General features: G+C 37.8%; 1 protein-coding gene across 2 annotated transcripts in view; it reads right to left on the minus strand.

Moving 5' to 3' along the window:
• CPED1 (cadherin like and PC-esterase domain containing 1) overlaps nucleotides 1-24,059 on the minus strand; it is a 265,832-nt gene that overhangs the window by 14,889 nt on the left and 226,884 nt on the right. For both annotated transcript variants that reach the window (XM_045564532.1, XM_045564531.1), the window contains exons 18-21: nucleotides 16,155-16,372; nucleotides 15,797-15,898; nucleotides 15,302-15,389; nucleotides 11,329-11,475 (exon numbers count right to left, since the gene is read on the minus strand). In XM_045564532.1, coding sequence (XP_045420488.1) covers nucleotides 11,329-11,475; nucleotides 15,302-15,389; nucleotides 15,797-15,898; nucleotides 16,155-16,372 — 555 coding nt within the window. The remainder of the gene's footprint in view (nucleotides 1-11,328; nucleotides 11,476-15,301; nucleotides 15,390-15,796; nucleotides 15,899-16,154; nucleotides 16,373-24,059) is intronic.

Genomic DNA, 24,059 nt, shown 5'->3' on the forward strand with positions numbered 1-24,059 from the left:
ATTTCAAAGTATTACAGGGGTACAAATATTTTTGGTTGAATGAATTACTTTTATAATGCTTGAGTCATGGTTATAAGTGTGCCCATCACCCATATAGTGTTCACTGTATCCATTAAGTAGGTTATCGCCCATCCCCTCTTCCTCCTCCCCCCTGCTGGATTTCCATTGAGCCTTACTTCCCTCCATGCACACGTGTGCTCATCAGTCAGTTCCAACATAATGGTGAGTACATGTCATGTAGTGTTTGTTTTTCTGTTCTTTAGATATTTCCCTTAAGATAATGGTCTCCAGTTCCATCCACATTGTTGCAAAAGGCATTGAGTCATCCTTCCTCATGGCTGAGTAATATTCCATGTCTTTTTCCCACTTTTTAATGTGGTTGTTGATTTTTTTTATTGATGATTTGTTTGAGTTCTTTGTAGATTCTGGTTATTAGCCCCTTAACAGATATATAGCTTGTGAATATTTTCTCCCATTCTGTAGGTTGTCCGTTTGCTTTGTTAATTGTTTCCTTAGCTGTACTGACACTTTTTAACTTAATGAAGTCCCATTTATTTATTTTTGTTGTTGCTGTGATTGCTATTGGGGTCTTCTTCATAAATTCTTTGCCTAGGCCTATATCTAGAAGAGTTTTTCCAACATTTTCTTCTAGTGTTCTTACGGTTTCATGTCTTAAATTTTTAATCTTTTGTCCATCTTGAATTAATTTTTGTGAGTGGTGAGAGATGTGGATATTGTTTCATTCTTCTGCATCTAGGTATCCAGTTTTCCCAGCACCATTATGGAACAGGGATTCTTTTCCCCAGTGTATATTGTTGTCTGCTGTGTCAAAGATCAATTGGCTGTATGTCGATGGTTTTATTTCTGATGTTTCTGTTCTGTTCCATTAGTCTATATCTCTATTTTTGTGCCAATACTGTGCTGTTTTGGTTACTATAGCCTAGTAGTATAGTTTGAAGTGTGGTAATGTGATGCTTCCAGATTTGTTTCTTTTGCTTAAGATTGCTTTAGCTATTCAGGCTCTTTACTGATTCCAAACAAAGTATAGAATTATTTTTTTCTAGATTGCAGAATTATTTTTTTTCTAGATTGTACAATTATTTTTTCTAGATATGTGACATTGATATTTTCATGGGAATTGCACTGAATCTGTAAATCATTTTGGATAGTATGGACATTTGAACAACGTTTAGTCTACCAATCCATGAGTAAGATATGTTTTGCCGTTTGTATCATTTGCAATTTCTTTCCTCAGTGTTTCATAGTTCCCTTTGTAGAGATCTTTCACCTCCTTTGTTAAGTACATTCCTAGGTATTTTATTTTCTTTGTAGCTATTGTTAATGGTATTGAATCTTTGATTTGATTCTCAGTTTGACTATTTTTAGTGCACAGAATGCTACTTATTTGCGTACATTAGTTTTGTACCCCTGTACTTTGCTGAATTTATCAATTCCAGGAGTCTATTGGTAGAATCTTTGGGGTTTTCTAAATATAAGATCATATCATCAGCAAAAAGCAATAGTTTGACTACTTCTTCTTCTATGATTTAGATACCCTTAATTTCTTTCTCTTGCTTAATTGCTCTGGCTAGGACTTCCAGCACTATGTTGAATAGAATGTATCTTCTCAGATCACAGTGCAATAAAACTAGAAATCAACACCAAGAGAAACATCCAGTTTTACACAAAGTCATGGAAATTAAACAACCTCCTGCTGAACGATTATTGGATCACTGATGAAATTAAGATGGAAATAAGAATATTCCTCAAATTGAATGACAAAGGGGATACAAGCTATCGAAATCTATGGGATTCAGCAGAAGCAGTCCTAAGGGGAAAATTCATAGCCTTAAATGCCTACAACAAAAAGACAGAAAGATTACACAATAACAATTTAATGACACATCTCAATTAACTAGAAAAGGAAGAACAAACCAAACCCAAAGCCAGCAGAAGAAAAGAAATAACTAAGGTTAGAGCAGAACTAAATGAAATTGAAAATAATAAAGTAATACAGAAGATTAATGAAGCAAACAGTTGGTTCTTTGAAAAGTTAAACAAAATCAATAGACTTCTTGCTAGATTGACCAGGAATAGAAAAGAAAGGACCCTAATAAGCTCAATAAGAAATGAAAAAGGAAATATTACAACTGATACCCCAGAAATACAAAATATCATCTGTGAATGCTATGAAAATCTCTATGCACATAAACTCAAAAATGTAGAGGACATGGACAAATTCCTAGAATCACACAACCTCCCAGGACTCAGTCAGGAAGAAATGGAATTCCTGAACAGACAAATAATGAGCAAGAAGATTGTAGCAGCAATAAAAAATCTTCCAACAAAGAAAAGCCATGGACCAGATGGATTCACAGCTGATTTTTATCAGACCTACAAAAAAGAGTTGGTACCAATACTGCAGAAATTATTTCGTAACATCGAGAAGGAGGGAATCCTCCCCAACTCATTCTGTGAAGCCAGTATCACCTTAATGCCAAAGTCAGGAAAGGACACTATTGAAAAAGAAAACTACAGCCCAATATCCCTTATGAATATAGATGAAAACAATCTTCAATAGAATATTAGAAAACCAAATTCGATAGCACATCACAAAAATAATCCACCATGACCAAGTGGGCTTGATCCCCAGGACGCAAAGAGGGTTCATATGCCTAAATCAATAAATTTGATCCACCACATAAACAGAAGCAAAGATCATATTATCATCTCAATAGATGCAGAAAAAGCATTTGACAAAATTCAGTGCCCTTTCATGATATAAAGCCTAGACAAACTAGGCATAAATGGAACCTATATCAAAATTATAAAAGCCATATATGACAAATCCACAGGCAACATCATACTGAATGGGGAAAAGCTGAAAGCATTCACACTAAGAACTGGAACAAGACAAGCATGCCCACTGTCACCATTTTTTTTTTTTTAAACAGGATCTTGTTCTGTTGCCCGTGGTAAAGGGTAGTGTCATCACTGTAGCTCACTGCAACCTCAAATTCCTGGGCTCAAGTGATCCTCCTGCCTCAGCCTCCCCAGCAGCTGGGACGACAGGCACATGTCACTACCCCTGGCTAATTTTTCTATTTTTTGTAGAGATGGGGTCTCGTTCTTACAGTTTGGTCTTGAACTCCTGGCTTCAAGCAATCCTCCCACCTTGGCCTCCCAGAGTGCTAGGACTATAGGCATGAGCCTCCATGCCTGGCTCATGTGACTACATTTTTGATACTATTTGAATGATCTTCATTAGTCTGTTTATAAGCTAAATTCCTATCCTGCTCCTTGGGTCTTGGAATCCACTGGACATTTACTCACAGGTATTGGTTTCCATCTATCTCTCTTGTACTTAAAATTTTATTTAAGATTAAGGCACCAAAATGCTACTTCTAAACAATTTGTGTGGACCAACATTTCCAACTGCTGACTTCACTGTAGGAATTTACTCAGCCTTTTCAATGGAGATCTTTCATCAGGCTATTCAGTTTCTTGTCAGAAAAGCTCTCCAGTCTCCTGTCTGAGGTGGCATATGCCTGACTGCTGCATTCTAGGAGATCTGGGGAAAAGTTTAGGACTCTTCCCTTCAGGTACCAACTTCATGTTCATCTTTCTGTTTTCAGTCTCTAGGTTAATTTGTTCTTTACTATACTTGTATCCAGACTTTCTGCATTTCAATTTTAAAAGATATTGTATGTGTGAAAATAGGTTCCTGACTGCCTGGGCTTGGGTAATGGAGTCAAGGGTCTACCAATTTTGCACATAGACTTTTAACCAATTGTTTTCTGATCTGTGCCCCAGATTTGCCTTCCTCAGGACTTTTTTCTTTCAGACTGTGAAACATTTAAGAGGACGTATGTGGCAAGTGTGCCTCACCTTTAATTGGTGTTTCTCCTCTCCAGGCACTTTAAATTGTAATTTCCTTTGCCTGCTAAGTCCGACTTCATAAAATGAATTCAGATTTCTTGTCTGTTATGACTTATTTCTTATTGTCTCTTTTTTTGGTGGGGGTGGTGAATAGCTTTATGTCTTTAAGGCTTTCTCTTGCGGTTTCAAGGAGAAGAAATGATAACTGCTCGTGGTGAATCTGCCACATTTAGGCTGTACTCTGTGCATGATTTTAGACCTTACCCTCTATGCCAATTTTCTCAAAGTATCTTTTGTGCAGTGTTAATAGTTGTGATTAAAAAAAGAAAAGTGGTTCTCTATTCAAAAATGTTGGAGAAAAACTGAGTTAAATTAAGCTAAACAGTTTCTTTAGTATAAGAGCTTTTGATATCATCTAATATACTAACATTATTTGAGAATCTGTAAGGTGAAAATATATACAGTATTTCCCAAACCACAGGATCTGTTTTCACCATTAAAATGTAGTGTAGAAAATGCTAATCCAAGCCGTCAGTTTGTATTAGTTTTTCTTTGAAATGTTGGAAATAAACTCCCAGGCATAGCGTTTATTGCAAAGAACATGAGGTAGTGATGGATCAGCATCTCTTCTTAGCCATACTGACATTCTACATTCAGTACTGCAAAGGCTAGATGTCTAGCTGCCTTGTGGAGTCATAACAGCAGTTCAACATAATTGACACTCTCTTGTTTGATCTTCCATTTAACTATTTTTCTTAAGAGAGAGATGCCGATTTAATTGATATTACCACCATTCAATATAGGGTGCTCCCTTTGGAACAGGATTTTGTACCAGATTATCTCAGAAAAGGCTGGGACTCCCTCATGAACAATGAATCTGTTCTCGCCAGGAACTGATCTCTAATCTCATCAGCTAGTAAAAGAGGCTAGAATTCACCTGCTAATGATAGAATGGGCACTAACCATTTAATACAGAAAGAACTGTCTGGAACCATGTTCCTAAGAAAAGGAGCATAGGATTGGTCAGCAGTGAAAGCTTCTGTGACTCCTCTTTAGTAAAGAGCCATCGAAAGATTTTTAATGATATCAGATTTAAAGTATAGGAACATTCTCCTGGGGTGGTGGGAAGGATAGATTCAAGTAGTTGAAACTGGAGGCTCTGAAATGAAAATGTTATAATAGCCTAGGGCAAATAAATAATAGGGAGAAGAGACCCTCCTCCCAACTTTGTTCATTTACCAGGATCCTCCCAACTATTTATTAATACAACACCCTTAACACGATCCTCTCCCATACTACCGGGGGCCTTTTTCCAACAGTTCTACTCTGTTCTGTACTTTCATCATATCCTGTGCTATTGAGTCTTCCACTTCTGTTCATAAACATGCCAAAGTCTTTCCTCTTCTAAATCCAACAACTTTCCCCATTTCTTATTTTTGTTTCTTGAAAGGCTTTACCAGCCCCCTTTTCTCATTTCCTATTCCTCTTCAATCTATTGTATTCTAATTTCACCCCAATATTTCACAGAAAACTACGCTTAATATGGTAAGAAAGGACTTCCTTAATGCCAAAACCAAGAGTATTTTGAAACTCTTATCTTAATAGCTCTACCTATTACATTTGACCAGGCTGATACTGTATCCATCTCTCCTTTTTACAAACTATTACTCTTTGACTTTCTATGGCAGCACACTTTACTAGAATTTTCTGCTGACTGTTTATGCTGTAAATTCAAATGATCTTATTTCTCCAAACTTTGCTTAAATATTGTTGTTTCTGGGAGTTTCTTCCTCAGCTCTTGTCACTCTGCTCATTTTCTCTGGATGATCTATTTTCACAGTTTCAACTCCTACCTATTTTTTGATGACTCCCAACTCTAGCTCTAGTCCCTACCCACTTCTCAAGCTTCACACTTACTTGTGTATCCAATGCCCCTTAGAGGTCTCCACCTCAAACACAACATGTTCAAGACTGAATTCATCATCTTTTCCTAAGCTGGTGCCTTTTCGTTATTCTCTGTCTCAATCGTCAGTTCAGATAGATCCCTAAGCAGTCACCCAAGTTAGGAATCATCTTTTATTCCTCCTATTCCCCTATGTCACAGATAAGATCTACAGATAGTGCTTGTATTTGTCCACTTCTCTCCTATGCTTACTGGTTTGAATGGGCCTTTGCCATCACTTATCTGACTTCTGAAAAAAATCTCCTAAGTTCTTTTCTTGATTTAGTCATCTTCAAATCTTCCCTCCTCACTGTTAGGATTCTCAACTATTTGAAACAACAACATGACCATCTCACTCCTCTCTTTAAAACCTTCCAGTGGGTCTTCATTATCTACAGGATCAGTTGTAAGCTGTTACCATGACCTGGCCCTCACCTACTATTCCAGTCCCCCTTCATAACTGCTGTTCTACAGCATACAGAGTGGCTAGTGATTCTGAGAATATCAGGTTATTTCATAGCTACTTTGGTTCACATTATCTCATAGAGTTGGAATGGCCTTTCTTCTGTCATTACTGTTACTCACTACTGATTTTCCAGTACCCTACCAGTTCTATGACCTTGACTAGGGCCTGTTTGTCCTTCAACTTGGATGGTTTTTCAAGGAAGGTTCACTCAATACTCAGAGTGCCTCTTCTTGGTATTTTAACAATATTCTCTTCATATCTCTAACATACTGCCTAACATATTGTTTCATAATATGGGTTTTTAGGCCTGTCCCTGATTGCAAATGTCTGCAGGGCAGAGAATATGTCTTATTTATTTTTGCATCACTGCTGTTTAACTCAAGAACTGAACTCACAGAATAAATGCTGGATGATTAAGTAAAAGAATAAACAAGGTCAAGGCAAGAATAAGCAAGAATAAACAAGGCAATTGAAATGGAGTACAGGGGGAAGACTTGCAAAAATATTTACTATGTACATAGAACTTGGTACCTGTATGGATGAGGGTTCTGAAGGAGCTGGAGAAAGATGAGCAGGTGTCAAAGATGGCTCTAGTCTGTAAATGGCAGTGTGATGGAGTGAATGAGGGAATACCAGGGGGGAAGGTAGTTTAAAGTAAATATTAATTCTTTCTTTGGGGATATGTTCATTTTGAGATACTTATGAGAGTCCTGTAAGATGTTCTCCTAACTCATTTTACAGCAGGAGCACAATGCTTACCTAGAATACTTAAAAACATCTGTTGAATTGAATAGTTATTACTAATTTTTTAAAAATAGCCATGCTGATAATTAAATTCTGGGTTCTTCTATATTAGCTAACTATGCTAACTATATTTAGGTCATTTGGTCTCTTTTTTCCCCTAAAAGTCATTATTTATTTCAGTTTTTTAGGTAGATGAATTTAAAGGATTTTTAGAAATTTATTGTGCTTAGATAGTAAACTTAAAATTTAACAGAGAAAGTGAAAAACTTTATTTCTAGGCCAGATAATTTTTTGTTTATTTAATTAAGATTAATTAATAAAGAGTATAATCTTAAGATTAATTAATATTGGGAGGCTATCTCTAACAAAGAACTGAACTCCTTTCTTTTCTTCTTTCCATGGTACCAGAATCAAAGAAAACCTGCTGGTATTAGTGCTGGGTAGTGATGACAGATGGTTTTTGTTGAGTACATCAAAAGCTGTAGTTACATTTGCCAGAAAAGGAAAATATATAAGGTCTGTACAGCCTAGTAAAGTAATTAATAATCACATAACAATTGGTTGTGGATTTGCCCATTCTTCAGCCAGGTTTGGGCTGATAATATTCTTGTTTCATTTCCAGGTCTTAGCTTGTTCACAGGAGAGGTTTGCCACATAACTAAAGTCAGGATCCAAAACCTCCCTTGGGCAAGAGCTACCTGGATCCTGTTTGTTGTCCTGTGTCAATATTGGGAAAATAAAATTCCATTTTCACCAAGGAAAAGAAACACCTGCTTTTCTAATCAGCAGGAATATTTTAGTCAGGATTGATGTACACCAGTTGGGAAATTGTTTATAGATTCGTGTTGGCAACATATTCTCTTTCAATGCCTTGACAGATGAAAGAGACACCTCAAGACCTTTAATCTCACCTATGGCAGTAAGTGCTCACTGAAGCAGGTTTGTTATGTCTACAATAGAATTCTGACCACAAACCAAAGAAGAAACATCAAGATCTTACGTTAATGATTAAACCAATCCTTCTCAGGTATCCTTGAATCTGTTGTGGGAATAATTTTGTAGAACATCAGAAGATACAAGGCCCCCAAGCCAGAATTCTTATGGTTCTAATGTAATTGTTTCCAATCCTTGCTATTATTTTATGGTAAACTTTCTTTGCCAGACTCATAAGATGAACACAGAGGAAAAAAAGGTTATCAACAGAATTTCTTCTCCTTAATATATTTTGCATGAGACAAGTAGTCAGCTTTTTCCTGGCTTGCTACATTCACTATCAAACCATCCTTTATAAGGAGTTTTAGATTTTTTTGATTGTTAGTAATAAGCTAATAGTGATTTAAGATGTTGGGCAATGGTTTAGGAAGATTATAAAATGTCAGTGTCAGCTCTAGAGACTTTCTGAGGTACAAGTGGTACAAATTGTTTAAGAGTTAGGCAACACTTATGCCTAAGCAATGAATGAGTTTAGAGATTTTTATCATGAAAGGAGTCAGTTGAGAAAGATGATTTTATCAGTTCTATGTTGTAACTGGAAAGGCAAATGCTCCCAGTGGCGTATTGCAGCTCAAACGTGAACACTTCAAAATATATAACACTACTCTGAAATCAACTGAGATAACTTGGGGGAGACCTTATGGTTTGCCATCAAGACAACACACATTTGAAACAGAGTTAAGAAAAAGCAATTTGTGCATGATAATTACAAAAAATATAAAATCAAATAAATGAAATAGTTTTACCTGACATGCTTGAATCCTTATTATGCAAATTAAGAATAGTTTTTATTAGTGATAATTAAGTGCCAATATTCTAGTGCTGATGGTTCAAAGAGCCTTTTTTGTGGTTTTCAAATTCCATGACTATTAGTGTAAACTGGTTGATGTGACAGGAGATACATGCAATGCAGTCATGTGGGAAGGACATCTTCTGCTTTTAATTGGAGCCATGCTGGAAACCATTGAAGGGTGTTTCCTTTTTCGACTTTCAGAGCACTAAAGCTAAAAAAGAAAAGCAGACCTTCCCCCCAAAATACTAATCGAACACGCATTCTATAAACATAAATAAATAGATCTTTTCTAAAAGATACTCAAAAAACCAACCTGTATGTTGTCTTTCAAAGTCCCCATTTTCTGTGGGCTTGGTAACCGTTGTCTTGCTTTTGTGGGCAACTGTGATCCTGAGCTGGCTCAGCTGCAAGCTCATTGCTTCTTTCTCTTTACGGCTACCGCTCCTGTGTGTGTAAGTCTTGACTTTTTGCAAATAGGATACAGACTCTAAAAGTGGTGTATTTTCTTGTAGAAGAAATTAGTAGACACACAGTATCCTATAACTTAAAATATGTTCTACAGCAGCATGGCCAACCTTCAAGCTGCTAGATCAAAATTTAAAATGTCATGTTCTCTACCATGACTGAAGGTTCTCACATCTCTAAGATGCAGTTCTATTGGTCATATAAAAGGATGATGTGAATCCATCAGGAAATCATATAGAAAAACTAATGCAGTGTCAATAACTTTTTTGGTATTTGTAAGAATCTGGGGACTAAGAGGGATTCTGATAGTCAGCAAAGGGCTGAAAAACAGAATCTGAAGGAAACTTTAGTTGTCACCTCACTAGTCAACCCACCAATGAACGCATCCTGCATCCTGGTTGTCAGAACGAGCCAAGCAAGAAAGAACGGGTGAATTGGTATCTGACAGGAAGACAAAATGAGGCACTCTCCAACTCAGTTTTAGCTGAATCTCCTGAGACCTAGAGCAGAACAGCAGTTAGTGAAGAAATCTCATATTCCAAGCAATGTCTGGACAAAATCCAGTTTTGCAAACCATTGTCTTGCCAAAAGATTTGTGTGACAAAGAAGAAGGAAAAGACAGACAGAATTTCTGTATGTTTTCCAAATGCTTTGTGGTCTTCTTCCCCTTTGGGGTGTTGCTTCATTCTTGCCTTACACCAAGTGAGAGGGGCCTTCAAAAGATCAACTTGAAGAGCTGAACACATGTCTGTTGGAGTATTAGAACTGGCTATGGATTAGCTTTAAGGTGGCAGAGAGAGTAGGCTTCGTTAGGGATTAACTGCATTTTCAGCAGCAGCAGAGCAAGGATGCCTGAGTATTTCTGTAGACCAAATGTGAGCAACAAAGTGCTATTCTGAATATTTTCCAAGAGGATGCCTGGAGGGCAACATGACCCCCAACAGAGTGATGGACAGCTGGATACCAAGAGGCCAAATAAGGAATCCAGTTGTAGGAGAGATATTGCCTCTATCAAGGCAGTTGTAGCCAGAGAGTTCCAGGTGGGGGAGTGGGCTTCAGGAAGTTCATGGAGGCACTCTTTAAAAAGAAAGAAGTAGCATGCTATACTCTGAAAGCACATCTCTGGGTTATGCCTGCACCAGTCAAGTGAGACCTTTCTTATCCTTAACTTTCTCTCCACTCTGATCCAATGCAGAAGGAGGCAGAAGAAGAATATTAGAACAAGATGAGGAAATAGCAAAGAAGCCTCCTGCATTCTCTCCCCTGCTCTGGGCTTTTGAGGCTGAGACAGACATGAGCTGGCGGGAGGGGATTGACTTATGTGATTATGACCCAGGACTGGACAATTTTAGTACTCAAGTGATATTCCTATGCCTGATAGTGATTGGAGACCTTTTGTATCTGAAAGTGGCATTAAAGTTATGGGACCTCAGATTTTATTCAAGTGGTAGGGAGGAAATAATCCACAGAGGGGGACTTTGAAAGGACAGGAGGGAAAAGAATAAAATTATTTTTAGCTATCACCTTGTCAGCTAAGCCTATTTAATTACTGGTTACAAATGAAATCATTTTCACCCTGGGGAGAAGAAAAAAAATGAAACTACTCAAAACACGCCCTCCTGTATTCATTGAATGAGCTGATGGAAGAAGGGCATTCATCAGTTTAGCACATTATATAGACTTGATTTTTGCAAGCTACCTCCACTGAAGATTTTTGCCACCTTCTTTGGAAGCAATTTCTAATGGGAAGGCTTGAAGTCTATCAGCAAAGGCAAGTGCTTTCCAGGTTCCCGTCATCCTGCATGCATCGACCGATGGTCCTAAGTTTTGAAGTATCTAAATAAACATTAATTTTTTAACACCTCATTTCATAGAACCAAAGTTATGATTACTACGTGGCTTGGCTGAGTGATGATGAATACATCAGTTAATCTCCTCCTGACATTGTGTTTTTCATGTAAAATAAGACTGACAATGCAATTAAAGATATAACAAAAAATTCGTAAAAATTGAAAGCTATGAAAATCAGATAGCCAACGTAAATACCTCATGGAAATGACATGCACACTTCCCCTGCAGAAACTCTTTGTATCGTCCCATTGTTATAGTGAACGTGTCAACTACTTCATAGCCATACTTTTTTGCAGTATCCAGAATAATCAAATTTTCTTTCCATAAATTCTGTACTTCACTCTGTATTGCAAAGCAGAAGAATAAGGATTGTTTTATGATTTAATAACTCAAGTAGAAATCAAGTAAATGTCTTCTTTTTCACAGGGATTGGTCATATTGTAAGATAAAGGTTCTCACATGCATTTCTTAAGATGTGTTCTAACTTTTTTTTACTTAAAACATAAAGGTAACCATTTATGCATATATAAAACAGCAATACATAAATATCTATAGTGGCACATAGTTTTGAATTCCCTTCCATAAAAAGTAGTTATGTTTATTGCCCACAAAGACCCATCAAAATATCTAAAATTCTCAATTTAAAAATCAACATTTGGGAATCCCAAATGCTATCTCCTATTTGCATTCTCAGCCATTTAGTCACTGAAGTATTAATTAGCATCTGCTTTTGCTTAGCTCTTGCTGAGGGACAAGAATACAAAGATAAATAAATCATGGTCCCTGATCTTAGGACACAGCATTCTAATAGGAGAAACAGATATATAAATATTTAGTGAGTCCTTCATTGGAGGTAAATATACCAGGCTCTGGCTAGTACTAGATACAAAAGTAGCTTTTCCCAAGGCAGGGTGGCCCCTGGATAGCGAGGCTTCAAGAGGGGGTTCCTGAGTAGCTTTGAGTGAGGTTTGCTAGTTGGATGGGGGTGAGGAAGGAGAGACAGGGAGTGCTTTGGGGAGCAGAAGAATTGAGTGAAGGTCCCAGCTGCTGCTACTTTGGATCACATTCCTCCCTCCCTCTCCAACCATGTCCCAGGAGTTTTAGTTAAATCTATTCTGTCACGGGGAGGGACAACTCCACTAACTACTCTAGCTCCAGGACTCTTAGCCTGGCCAAGACTTCCTCAGAACTGACCTACAATCCAAGATTCTTCCTACCCAATCCATCCGTCTTCCTCTCCATTCACATTGGACAGATTACAGCCAAAAAGTTCCCAGGACATAGTAGGCACTCAAAAGACATTTGGCACAAGATAGAGTGATATGCGTTGGGCACGGTGGTCTGAAACTTTCCCCATCTGCTCCTGCACTCTTCCCTTTATCCTGCCCAGGTAGTCTTCCAAATAAATTGCCCCATTTGGCTAATCCTACCTTGGTGTCTGTTTCTTGGAGAACAAAAACTGACCCAGGGAGGGAATTGCACTTCCCCTTCCCTTTTCTAAAGGGCAAAAAGAATTTTTAAGTTTTCAGGTAAAAAAAGCAAATAATTACTTGCATTTGTTAAGCCAACTTCAGGATAAAGAAGTAGCACAAATACATCCAATTTTCTGTTTTCTTCACTGTGCTTGCAAGGCTATTTTTGTGTGAGGTTCAAAGAAGAATGTTTTCTTCAAAATAAAGGTAGTGAATAGAAAAGGCTCATAAAACATCTGGAAGAAAAGACACAGATGCGCATTTGCTCTGTGCCTTGAAGAGTCTATGCAGAGTGATGCTCAGTATTGTTTGTAGGTTTTTCTTGTCCAGTTATGAACATTTTCTCAATTTTAATGTGTCTAATTATGGAAGGCACTTGGAACTTTAAAAGTAAGCAGTTTCCAGAAAAGTTTTCTAGAGAAAGGTCATTTCTGTGGGAAACAAACTCATAAAAGGAAATTTGCATGCAGGAGGCTAATAGGACAGTGTTTTGGGATCAACACCTATGGGAGTGAGGGGAGAAGGATTGGGCAGGGGGAGAAGCTGAACTGTAATGCCCTTGAACAGAGGCTTTCATTGGTCCCACTGTGAGTTCGAGAGCTGGGATGGCCCACAGTGAGGAAAGGGGGCTGAGTCTCAGAACTTCTGCATGGGCAAGTTTTGTCTCTGCAGCAAAAGACAATTTGTGGTGGGACTCAGGTGAGTCATCAATACTACAGGGGGGTGAACATCTCAGTCTGGAAGGGGCAATCTGGGAGCACACAAATCATAAAAAAAATTACTCACTCATTTGTGCACCAGATATCTTTTGAGGGTCTACTGTACGCTGAGAATTGTGTTTGGCATTTGGGGTGCCAAGTGAGCCATGCAAGTCCCCTCCCCCACCCCCACATCCTTGCTGTCATAGACATTACTGTTTAGCAGGGGAGACAGAGCAGCAAAGAGTACACGTGCTGAGCAACATGAGTGAGGACATAAGACACTATTAGAGGACTTCAGGGCAGGAGCAGCCAACCTATTCTAGTGTGCCAAGAAAATTTTCTCAGAGGAAATAGCATTTAAGGGCTCTAAGAAGGGGGAACAGTGATTTCAAAAGCTTGGAGGTGACTGGGAGCATGTTGTGCTTGAGAAGTTGAACACACTCAGCCTGACTGAGCTGGGTGGTGTTGTGTGTGTGCACGCGTGCACATGCGTGTGTCTGCATGCACATGTGTGTGCATGCACGTGTGTGGGTATGTGCTGGTACCAAGGGATAAGCCTACAGAGGAAGGAGGAGGCCAGTCTTGCATGATGAGGAGTTCAGATTTGTTTCCTGCCTTCACTTGCTTTTATCTCTTTCTCTTTCTTTCTGTTCTTTTGCCCCTCCTCTTCTTTTCTCCTTCTGCCCCCATTCAGTTTGAAAAGACTGATAAGCACCACCACAGCCCATGCTGCAGGCATAATATTTAACACAGTGTCTGGCACATAGTAAGTGCTGAAGAAGCGTTTGCTGAGATGGACATAAGTAGGGCCCACACGTACTCCAGTTGCTGTGAGGAGCTGCAATCAAAGAGGCCCAGTGGAGCTACCAGAGTCTTCAGGAAGGAATGGCAATCTTGACCTGTAGCCCTCAAATAACATTAAAGGCATCCAACTCATAACCCATAGCAGAAATTATCGAAGCTTCCCTCTACTGATCCTAAATAGTCTTAAACCCTTCAGGTAAGATGTTAAATGTGTCAAATGCCTCAACTCATTTTAAATTACCTTAACCCCTCCTGCCCCCAGGAAGATGAATTTGGAGGCTTTACTTTGGCCACTTTCTACCAATTCTCCTATTTTTGCGTCACAGAAGATCCGGTAGGTGTCCAGGCAGATAAAGTTCTGAGAAAGGAGGGGGAAGGGTTGTGTGTTCTGTGATGGGCAAACCTAGGAGCGTTGCAACCCAGACACAAAAATATATCTCAACCTCCTTACGTATTAAATGGACAGCTTCCTCTCTCCCAATTCCCAGTGCTGCCCTGAGCCGTGACTCTGCAATTATATACCAACTCCCGGCTGCTCCCAAACTCTCCTCTCTTCAGCAAGAGCAGCTGGTTCTCTTCCCTACAGATGTTGTCTTTCTTTTCTTTTCCGAGACTCCTATTCAGTGCTGAGACTAATTTGCTATCTTTTATAAGAACTGATGAGAGGCCCCTAACTCCTTTCATTTATGAATATCCTACCAGAGGAAAAACCAATGATACTACTTCAAAGATGATTTTTTAAAGCAATCAGTCAGAAATCATCTTCAAAAAGACCACTCTTTCTCAAAGGACTCATTGATAGTGACAATTTCATTTGTGGTTTCAGCATGAACCTGAAGAAAGGAAAGCCTTTCTATATAGCCCTTAAAGGTGTGTGCAACATCGGTGGGGTAAGGGAGACTGAAAGCACAGTCTCCCTCATGTACCCCTCTGTTCTTTATTTTTGCACAGTGTGGCACCCCCTTTCTCCTTTTATGAACTCAATGCATTATTTACAACACATTGTGGGCTATAGTCTTCTTGTCTCCAGAAATAATTATAATTGATTTGGAATCATAATCCTTAAGTGTATCATCTCCTTTGATTTCTGTGAAGGTTGCTCAATATTATATAGTGCCTTTTGGGTCTTTTTCCAGCAGGGATCCTTATAGGAGCCATGAAGTTCACATAGCCCAGAGGAAATGGGCTTACCTGTGTTAGGAAATGCACTCCATCCACTGGCAGATGAAATCCAATTCCCAAAGTTTTGACGATCACTAGGATATTGAGTAACTTTTCCCTAAATGAAATAATCAGAATTCTAAAGTCATTAATCTCAATTACATTTCTAGATGTTTCTTGTTTATTTAAACAAATATAGCAGAAATTTTTTAGAATGTGATAATTGGCATATAAGACTAAATTCCCATTTTATAGCTTTGACGTATATTAGGCTTTTTTTTTTTTTGGATAGAGTTTTATGTGTCACTGGACATGTTTTGATCTATGGTAAATGTAAATTTGGATACCAAAGAGCCACATTGTAATTGGATACCAAAATATTTGGAAATATTTTAAACTAGACTTTAAGTTTAATTCTGAATTACAAGTTGTTCTTTAAATAAAATCTGGATAAAACTCAGTCACATCAATACTAACTTTTTGTGACTTAGAATACAAATGACATTTATTGTTACAGAAATTTACCTCTTCAAAACCTTGTGAATAATTTGCAGGTGATTGGAATTAAGCCACTGAACACCACCAACAACCAGTACAGTCTGGCCAGTATTCTCTAGGGGGCGTGATCTGAAATCCAGGAAGAAAAACAACACGTGTTGCCTTAAAACAGATGGTAAACATTGTGACTACATTGCCTCACATTTTCTTGAACCATATCTGGCATCCTGATCACAGGACTTTCTTATCATTTCCAACTCATTTTCAGCTACATTACTTGGTATGTAAGCTTTTCAGCACATTTGCTACACAGTGAGCAATTATGACTTCCAGTAAAACATGGGTACACTGTGGCATTGTGCCGCCCATAATTGTTCCATTGTACCTTTGTAAGAGATGCTCAAGGGCTTCTTCAAATGTTGGTCTCAATGAAGGGCTTATCCAGAACTGGGGATAGTAGGAATAACTGATAACAGTCTTCCCACCGTTGACGTGATAGAATTTAGTGCCATGCACCTTCTGCCATTCTTGCAACGTTTCATTCAGTCTTTCGATCAGATAGTACATGATCCCTCTGTTGGTTGAATCTCCAATGAAAAGAATCTACAAATTAAAGAGAAAAATATTTGTTTCCAAATCTGATGTTTACATGGTACAGGAGATAGTTTAAAATAACTCATTTTGTGACTATTCATAACTACTTAATTGCTTGAAGGACAGCCTTTCAAACTGTTAGAAATAACATTCATCATATTCTCCCCCAAACCTGTTCATTTTCCTCTCTTCCATATTCCTAGTAATGCCATCATCCACTGGTATACTAAGTCATGTTTACAGCTTTTTCCTTTATATTATCTTCAATTTCTTCATCTCCCTTTATGCTTTTTACTTTCTCATCTAATCAGCTTAACAAGTCTTATTGATTCAAATAGGCATGAGGTATTTTATAGTGCTCTAAGAATACTTAGGAATTTTCCCATCTCTTTATTTTATAGACGTGAAAGCTGAAAATCCACAGAGGTAGCTCAATAGAGGTCATGTCTACTTGAAAAAAGAGCCACAGGACCAGAATCTAATTTTCAGAATCTAGCAGCAGTCACTGTCCCAGGGTGCATATCCCAGTGTCATTTGCTCTCCAATGAAGTCTCTCACTCCTATCACCTCCTTCCCGTTTCCACCAGCACACTGGGATAAATTTCCAAGTGTCTAGTTCTGGTCATTTTATTTGCATGCTGAAAAACTATTAGCTCCTTGTTTCCTACAGAATCACATCTAAACCACTTAGGTTCAGCTAGCATTTACTAGCTGAATTTTTACTGCATATCAGGCTTGGCTAGGTGGAGATTTCATACAGAGCATTCACTTTTTAATCCTCACAATTATGAGGTTTGAATCATTCGGCTCCTTTTCACAGATGAGGAATTTGAGGCTCAGGAATATCGAGGGCGTAAAGCTAGTAAATGGTGAACCCAGGATTCAAACCCAGTCCTTTGGCTCCCAGTGCAGGGTCAATGGCTCCATCCTCTCAGTGCTTCCCTTCATGGAAGCCTGTCAGACTCCTACTTTTTCACTGAACATGATTTGCACTGAACATCTGTTTTTCCTTGTGTTAATCCACCTGCCTTGCACGTTCCTCCCACCGCAGCCCCACTTGTCAACCTCCAGACCTGCTGTGAATGCCGCCTCTACCGACAGGTCTCATCCTGTGCCCCTAGCCAGAGTTATTTAATACTTTCTCTGTCCTCTGTGATTTCATTCCATTTTTTACTTCCATTATAGATTTTACCAAAGTCTGCATGAAATTATGGCTATTTGTATCTGTGTCTTTTTTTCTCATATCCTATCAAATATTTGAGGTCACGGTCAATTTCTAATTTTAATTTCCCCCATAGTATTTAATGCCGTGCATGTACTTTAAAAATATTTAGTGACTTCAAACTCAAAGGGACTCTTGCCATAAACAATCCTTTTTAATGTTTTTGGATAAGATTTAATTCATTCTTTGTTTTTTTTTCTTTTTCTTCTGAGATTTCTCTTTCCATGTCATACACCTATTTTCTTCTGATTTTAACAGCAGGCATTGCCATCGTTTCTCAGGTACTTCTATATTTGTTCATACATAGTGAATTTAGTAAAACTCTGCAGAGGTTTACTCTTTCCACCATAAACTGTGTGAAGGAATCCAGAAAGCTTCTGCAATTTGCCTTCAGATCAAAAACTGATACCATAAGCATTGTTAAGCTAAACTGAATAACAAGATGTCATGGCCCCAGGCACTGATCCTCTCAGTCAGGTTCCATTTAGAGCAATAAAATTCCAGTACAATAAAATAATTTTTGAAATAACTTGAATTTCTTCTTACGAGATTCAACCTGTAACTATTTCAGTTTGTTTTTTTGGACTAGATTTTTTTATTTTTGTAGGAAACTAGAATACTCAGGAAAGCTTTTAATTTCAGATACTAGCAATTATCCAACTCCATTTGCATCCGTTTGCTGGGGCTGCTATAACAAAGTACTACAGACTGGGTGGTTTCAACAACAGAAATTTATTTTCTCACGTTTCTGGAGGCTAGAAATCCAAGATCAAGGAGTCAGTGGGGTTGGTTGCTTTTGAGGCCCTCTCTGGCTTGGAGATGGCAGTGGTCTCTCCATCTTCACGCGATCTTTCGTCCATGTGGGTCTGCGTTCTAATCTCCTCTTCTTTAAACACCCGAGTCATATTGGATGAGGTAGGCCCCACCCATAGGACCTCATTTTACCCGAAACACCCCTTCAAAGGCCCTATTTCTAAATACAGGCCCATTCTAAGTTACTGGGGTTAGAACTCCAACATATGAATTTGGCAGAGGGGATACAATTCAGTCCATAATATTTAATATTAGTAAAGGACCTTTGAGATCTGGCTTTTAAATTAAATCATCACTATGTGTTTTTATGGTAGTTTCTTTTCATTTCAATATCAAGGTCCAGTTCTTCCCAGGGTATGTCCAGGTAGCCAGTAAGGTCACTAGATGTCTGTATTGTGAGCTAATAGAGATACAGAGGTTTAGAAAAAATCAAAGTAGCTGTATTTTACTGAGAGGAAACAATAGCAAAACTTCTAGATTTCCAGTCTCGTCCCTGCAGTTGTAATTTGAAGACGCAGCCCACCAAAGCCTGTCAGAGGCAAAACAGCCCTGTTTCAGATTTCTTAGGAACTGTTATTTATTAACTTGACAGTTTCAGACAAACTATTTGCTTCTCCAAGAGTTGTTTCCTTACATGTAAAATGGGGATAACAGCACCACCTTATGAGACTTAAATGATGTCTTGAATGCATATTCCTGGCAACAGTAAAGCACACAATGGATGTGAACTGGCATTAAGGCACAGAAAAGGCAAATAGTGTTTCTGAGTGTTTCCAGTGTGCCTTGTAGTGCCATGCTAGGTGCATCAAATTCATTAACTCGTCCAGAGAAAATGTCAGAGAAGATAGGATATATCTAAGTCACAGCAGCCTCTCTCCCCCTTACCAACCCTGCTTCTGACCCCCAGGAGGATTTGCAGAGTTGCTGGAGAAACTGAAGCTCTGGATGGAGCACTGGAAGAGAGACTGCCATCCTGAGCAAGCCAACACTCTCAGAACAGGTCCCTGCTGTCTCCATTGCAGATTAGTGAGCAAGAGTTACGTGGACGTGAAAAGGAAGCACCACCATCATCATTTGCACAAGTTCCTCTTGACTGCAATAGCATTTTTTAATCTGGTAGACACACCTCTTGGACGACTATTTTCTGGAAGATTATTTTATCCTAGTGCCTTTCCATTCATGACAGAGGGAAATGGTAAAATATAATTACAATGAAAATACATTGGTAATTTTAAGATTGTACTGTTGGTGAAGGAATTTTTGTAAGAGATTAATTTATCCCTGGCTAAAAGATTTCTAATTTCAAAATGTTAGCTCTTTTAAGTACTCAACACGCAATGAAAAAGATAGTATCAAGAATTAAAGAGTGGTTCTTTTCAGTCATTGGATTCATATTCAATCTTTGTATCTTTTAGACCATTCAGAATTGGTGAAGTTTTATAAAGGAAATTTGTAAATTTTTTGTTTTAACTGACAACTTCTATTTCAAAAGGCCTAAATTATCATAACAAATATTTATGACTTGCCTTACAATTTATAAACCACTCTTTCTCCTGTGAAAACTGCTTTACACTAGCATACACAGTTATTGGTTGGCATAAGTATTCAAAGAGAAAAAAGTGTGATCATTAAATACAAATAGCCAATAAGCATTTATACAAATAATCAACTTTAGTGATAAAGTATTAACATAACTAAGTTTTCCCTCCTCCCAAAGTTGCAAAGATTGTAAAAGCCCTATGATATTACAAATTCAGGGAAACAAACCTTCCTGTATACAAGCACCACGAAGGTAGGATTTTTTGTCTTTTTTTTTTTAACTGTTGAATTTCCAGTGAACAGAATACTTTTGCCTGACCCAAAAGTAGGTTCTCATTTGTTAAATGAGTGAATGGAAACTTTGCTGTTGTATATATACATTGGTAGTATTTTCAAGGAATTTCACTTCTAGAAAATATTTAAGGGTGTCTATCAAAAGATATTTTAAAAGCAAAATAAACTAGAAGTAGCACAAATGCTTAAGAACAAATGGTTGATTTACTATATTAAGGTATAAACATATACTTGAATTCTTTTCATTTTTAAATAATGATATTGTAATATGAATATATTGTAATGGGGAAGATTTTATGTTAACTTTTATAAAAATTTGATTACAATTAGAATATAAATAATGATTGCATTTTTATAAATGTAAAATCTGTGGTTGTATAGAAAAGGTCCTGGAAAATTAGTCATGATTATTTTGAAATGGTGATGTCATGACAGTTTGTTCTTTTTACTCATTTGTGTTTTTTAAAGGCACATATGTTGGCTTTTTATGATAAAGAAAAAAGCTAAAGGCAGCAGAGGCAATAGCAGAACAACAACAATAAATCTATTCTGTTTAAAAACATTTTGAAAATTCATCATTGTAGTACTAATCAGCTTGAATAAACTTTATTTCTATTTATGGAGAACAATGCTTTAAGGGAGTCAGGATTACACATTGGTTAAATAAACTCATCACAGGACTAATGCCAATAATAGTTTGGATTCCTGTAGCAACTATATTCTAGAAGTTGACTTGCATCTTCCTATGCAGCATCTCCTTTCTGGTCCTATGATGCGGTGAGGTAAGCCTGTCTCCATCAGGTGAACTCTGGAGATGTGCTTTGGATGTGTCATGAGAGGCTGGATCTCAGCTCATCAGCTGGAGGACAAGTTGTGTTTGGAAGAGTTTTGGATCTGTTCTATTCCCAGAACTCTGCATGCCGTGTGAGCCACCACCATGTCTATAGGGGCTGGTATTTTTCCCACTCTTTTTCATACCATCACGGACCATGGAACCTAAAAGCACATCACATTTCTAGGCTCTCCAAAAACATGGAGCTTCTTTAAAAATAAGCTTATTAGAAAAACCATAAAATAGTTTAATTACCTTTATTTTCATTTCCAATTTCTCAACACCATAGTCCATGTATTAGGTGAGTTAGGCTAAGTGCTATAACAAATAGAGCCCCCAAATGTGTAATGGCTCAAATACAATTAAAGTTTATTCCTCTCTCAGGAAAATAGTCCAGGTGGTTCCAGGCAGGTTTATGTATAGTGGTGGGGGCAGGGGGTTCATTCAAGGTCCTAGGATGATTGGACTGTGCCTTTCTCGGTTATGGCTTCTAAGAACTCTCTAGACGTTGCTATGCAGCTGAGGGAAGGGGGAAAGAGTCAGCCTTTCTATGCGTTTCCTATGGGCCAGCCTGGAAGCTGGCCATGTCACTGCTGACTACATTTCATTGGTTAGAATTCAGTCACATGGCCACACACCTAATTTTGAGGGAGACTGAGAAATATAGTCAAGCTGTGTGCCAGGAAGAAGAGAAATTGAGTTGGATGAACTCTTACCTAGCCTCTACCACATTCCCCCTATCTGCTAAGTCTTCCTGGGAAAAAACTAAGCCCTAAATTCATATTTTTCCTTCCATGAATTAGCAAAAGTGGGAAGTATATGAAAGCCTAAATTTATAATCTGTGTGATGCATAAAAGGACTTCTAGTCTTGTGGAGTTGGTTTCCTGGGACAAATAACAGCAAGAAATATCATTTATTGGTGAAAAGGCAACCAAGACTTTGGGAACTTTTGATTTAAATGTACAGTGAAATGATTTTTATCCCATTTTATTTTATCATGTGTGATGGGAACTAACAATGATAACACTTAGACATGTAAATATTTTAATCTGTAACCTCCTTTCTCCCGTCACCAAAAGTAACCAGGACACAGTTAGCAAATCAAGTTATAAAGAAACGAAAAGAGAAGAGTTGGTGGCTCTCTGGGTTGAGTACAAGGTTATAAACTCTCTGTAGCTTGTCAGCATCTCAGATTCTTCTGACCTATTGAGGCAGGGAAAAAACTGAGTGTATGTAGTATTAATAGACAAGAAAAGAAAATTTTTTAAAAAATCATTTCCCTCCTCTCTCGCTTTACTCCTGCATAGATTCTATCTTCAGAAATACCAATAAATGATATTTCTTGCTGTTATTTGTCCCAGGAAACCAACTCCACAAGACTAAAAGTCCTTTTATGCATCACACAGATTATAAATTTAGGCTTTCGTATACTTCCCACTTTTGCTAATTCATAGAAGGAAAGGAAGGAATTTACAGAAGTGGGAGTATTTCCTTGGAGCCAATAAAGTGCATGTAGATGCCAATACAAGACTCAGCCCAGCTAATGAGAACCCACCGGAACCTTCCAAAAGGGGAAGTTATATAGGAGTGCAGCAGGAGCTAATTTCCATTAATCTAGGGAATGCCTACTTACTGCAAAGCTGTCACATTGGTATAAATGAAGGGAATGAAAGTGAGGTGAGGAGGAGTCTCATTCATTACATCTAGTTCAGGGCCAAGCCTAGGCCATGTGTTTAGAAAGCTCTCAGTGATTCTGATGAGCACAAAGGTTGAAAATCACTGATCTCATAAGATAAACACCCATTTCTAAATGACGCGAGGGGTGGTTCAGCTGTAACATGAAGCTGAGACTGATCAGATGGCTAATGATATTTAGGTCATGATGAGAATCTAGTTCAACAAAGCGTCTCTCTGTGAAATGCGATATGGTTACGATGGATGTTTTCCAATCATGCATTTTAATTAAATTGGATATAGAGGAGCAGCTAAATTGCTGTTTGGGGTCAAAAACAAATGTAAGATTGACACTTAGGCAAATCATTCTCAGACACAAAATGTAGTAAAAAAGGAAAGCAAGTAACTATTAACATCACCTAGACATAGATTTTTTAGCTGCTCAGAGCAAAATTCTTTGTCTGTATTGCCATTTCATCTGGACTGTTGGTGCATTTGTTGAATGCTGAAGGACGGAATCATGTGCAAGTCATTCTTCCTTGGTGAGAGTGACTGCGCGCCTTTCCTTTTATCCATCCCTATTTATTGAAACTGACAGGCAACAATGAATTATGTAACCGTAATGGAATTCACATATTAGTGAGAACATATTATTATAAATTAGCCACACTTCAAAAATTTAAACACCTTTAAGTCCAAGACACTACTTAACTTGCAAACATTACTTAAAAATTTAACTTACATTTCCTGTTTTAACAGCTGAGTTTAAGTACTTTCCGTAAATATTGCCTTTTTATATTTCCCTTTCTTAATTGCACTCTTCTTTCAGATATTTTATTACTGGTTTAAATTCTGAACTGTTTTCAACTGACAAACAAAATAAAGGCTTGTTTAATTCAGTTGGTTCAGGCTCCTAAGTTTTTTCAGTTGTAAATTTGATTATCATATTTCTAAACTATTTCCTATATATTTCATGCTATGATTGCAAAGTTATGTACTGAAAAGTTTTTATAAATGTTCCATTGTGAGTTTATTAAGTAAGAGGTGGGTATCTATTTAGAGAAATGTGTGAAAGTAAAATTGAAAACATAGCTTCTTTTTCTTCAATTGATTTTGCTGTAATTCAGCACAATTACATATCACAAAACCAATACACATAAACAAAAACCTATAATGAAATAAATCATATTTGGATCAATTTAGAGTTTAAAAGAGGTCCCACATTTACCTGCCCTCCATACACATACGTCTGCCATAGAAATGGATTATGCAAACGCTCCAGGGAGGAAGCTTACTCCATCTTTCCACCTAAGGACCCTGT

Source organism: Lemur catta, chromosome 11 (genome assembly GCF_020740605.2).
Source record: "Lemur catta isolate mLemCat1 chromosome 11, mLemCat1.pri, whole genome shotgun sequence".
In the NCBI taxonomy this organism is placed as follows: Eukaryota; Metazoa; Chordata; class Mammalia; order Primates; family Lemuridae; genus Lemur; species Lemur catta.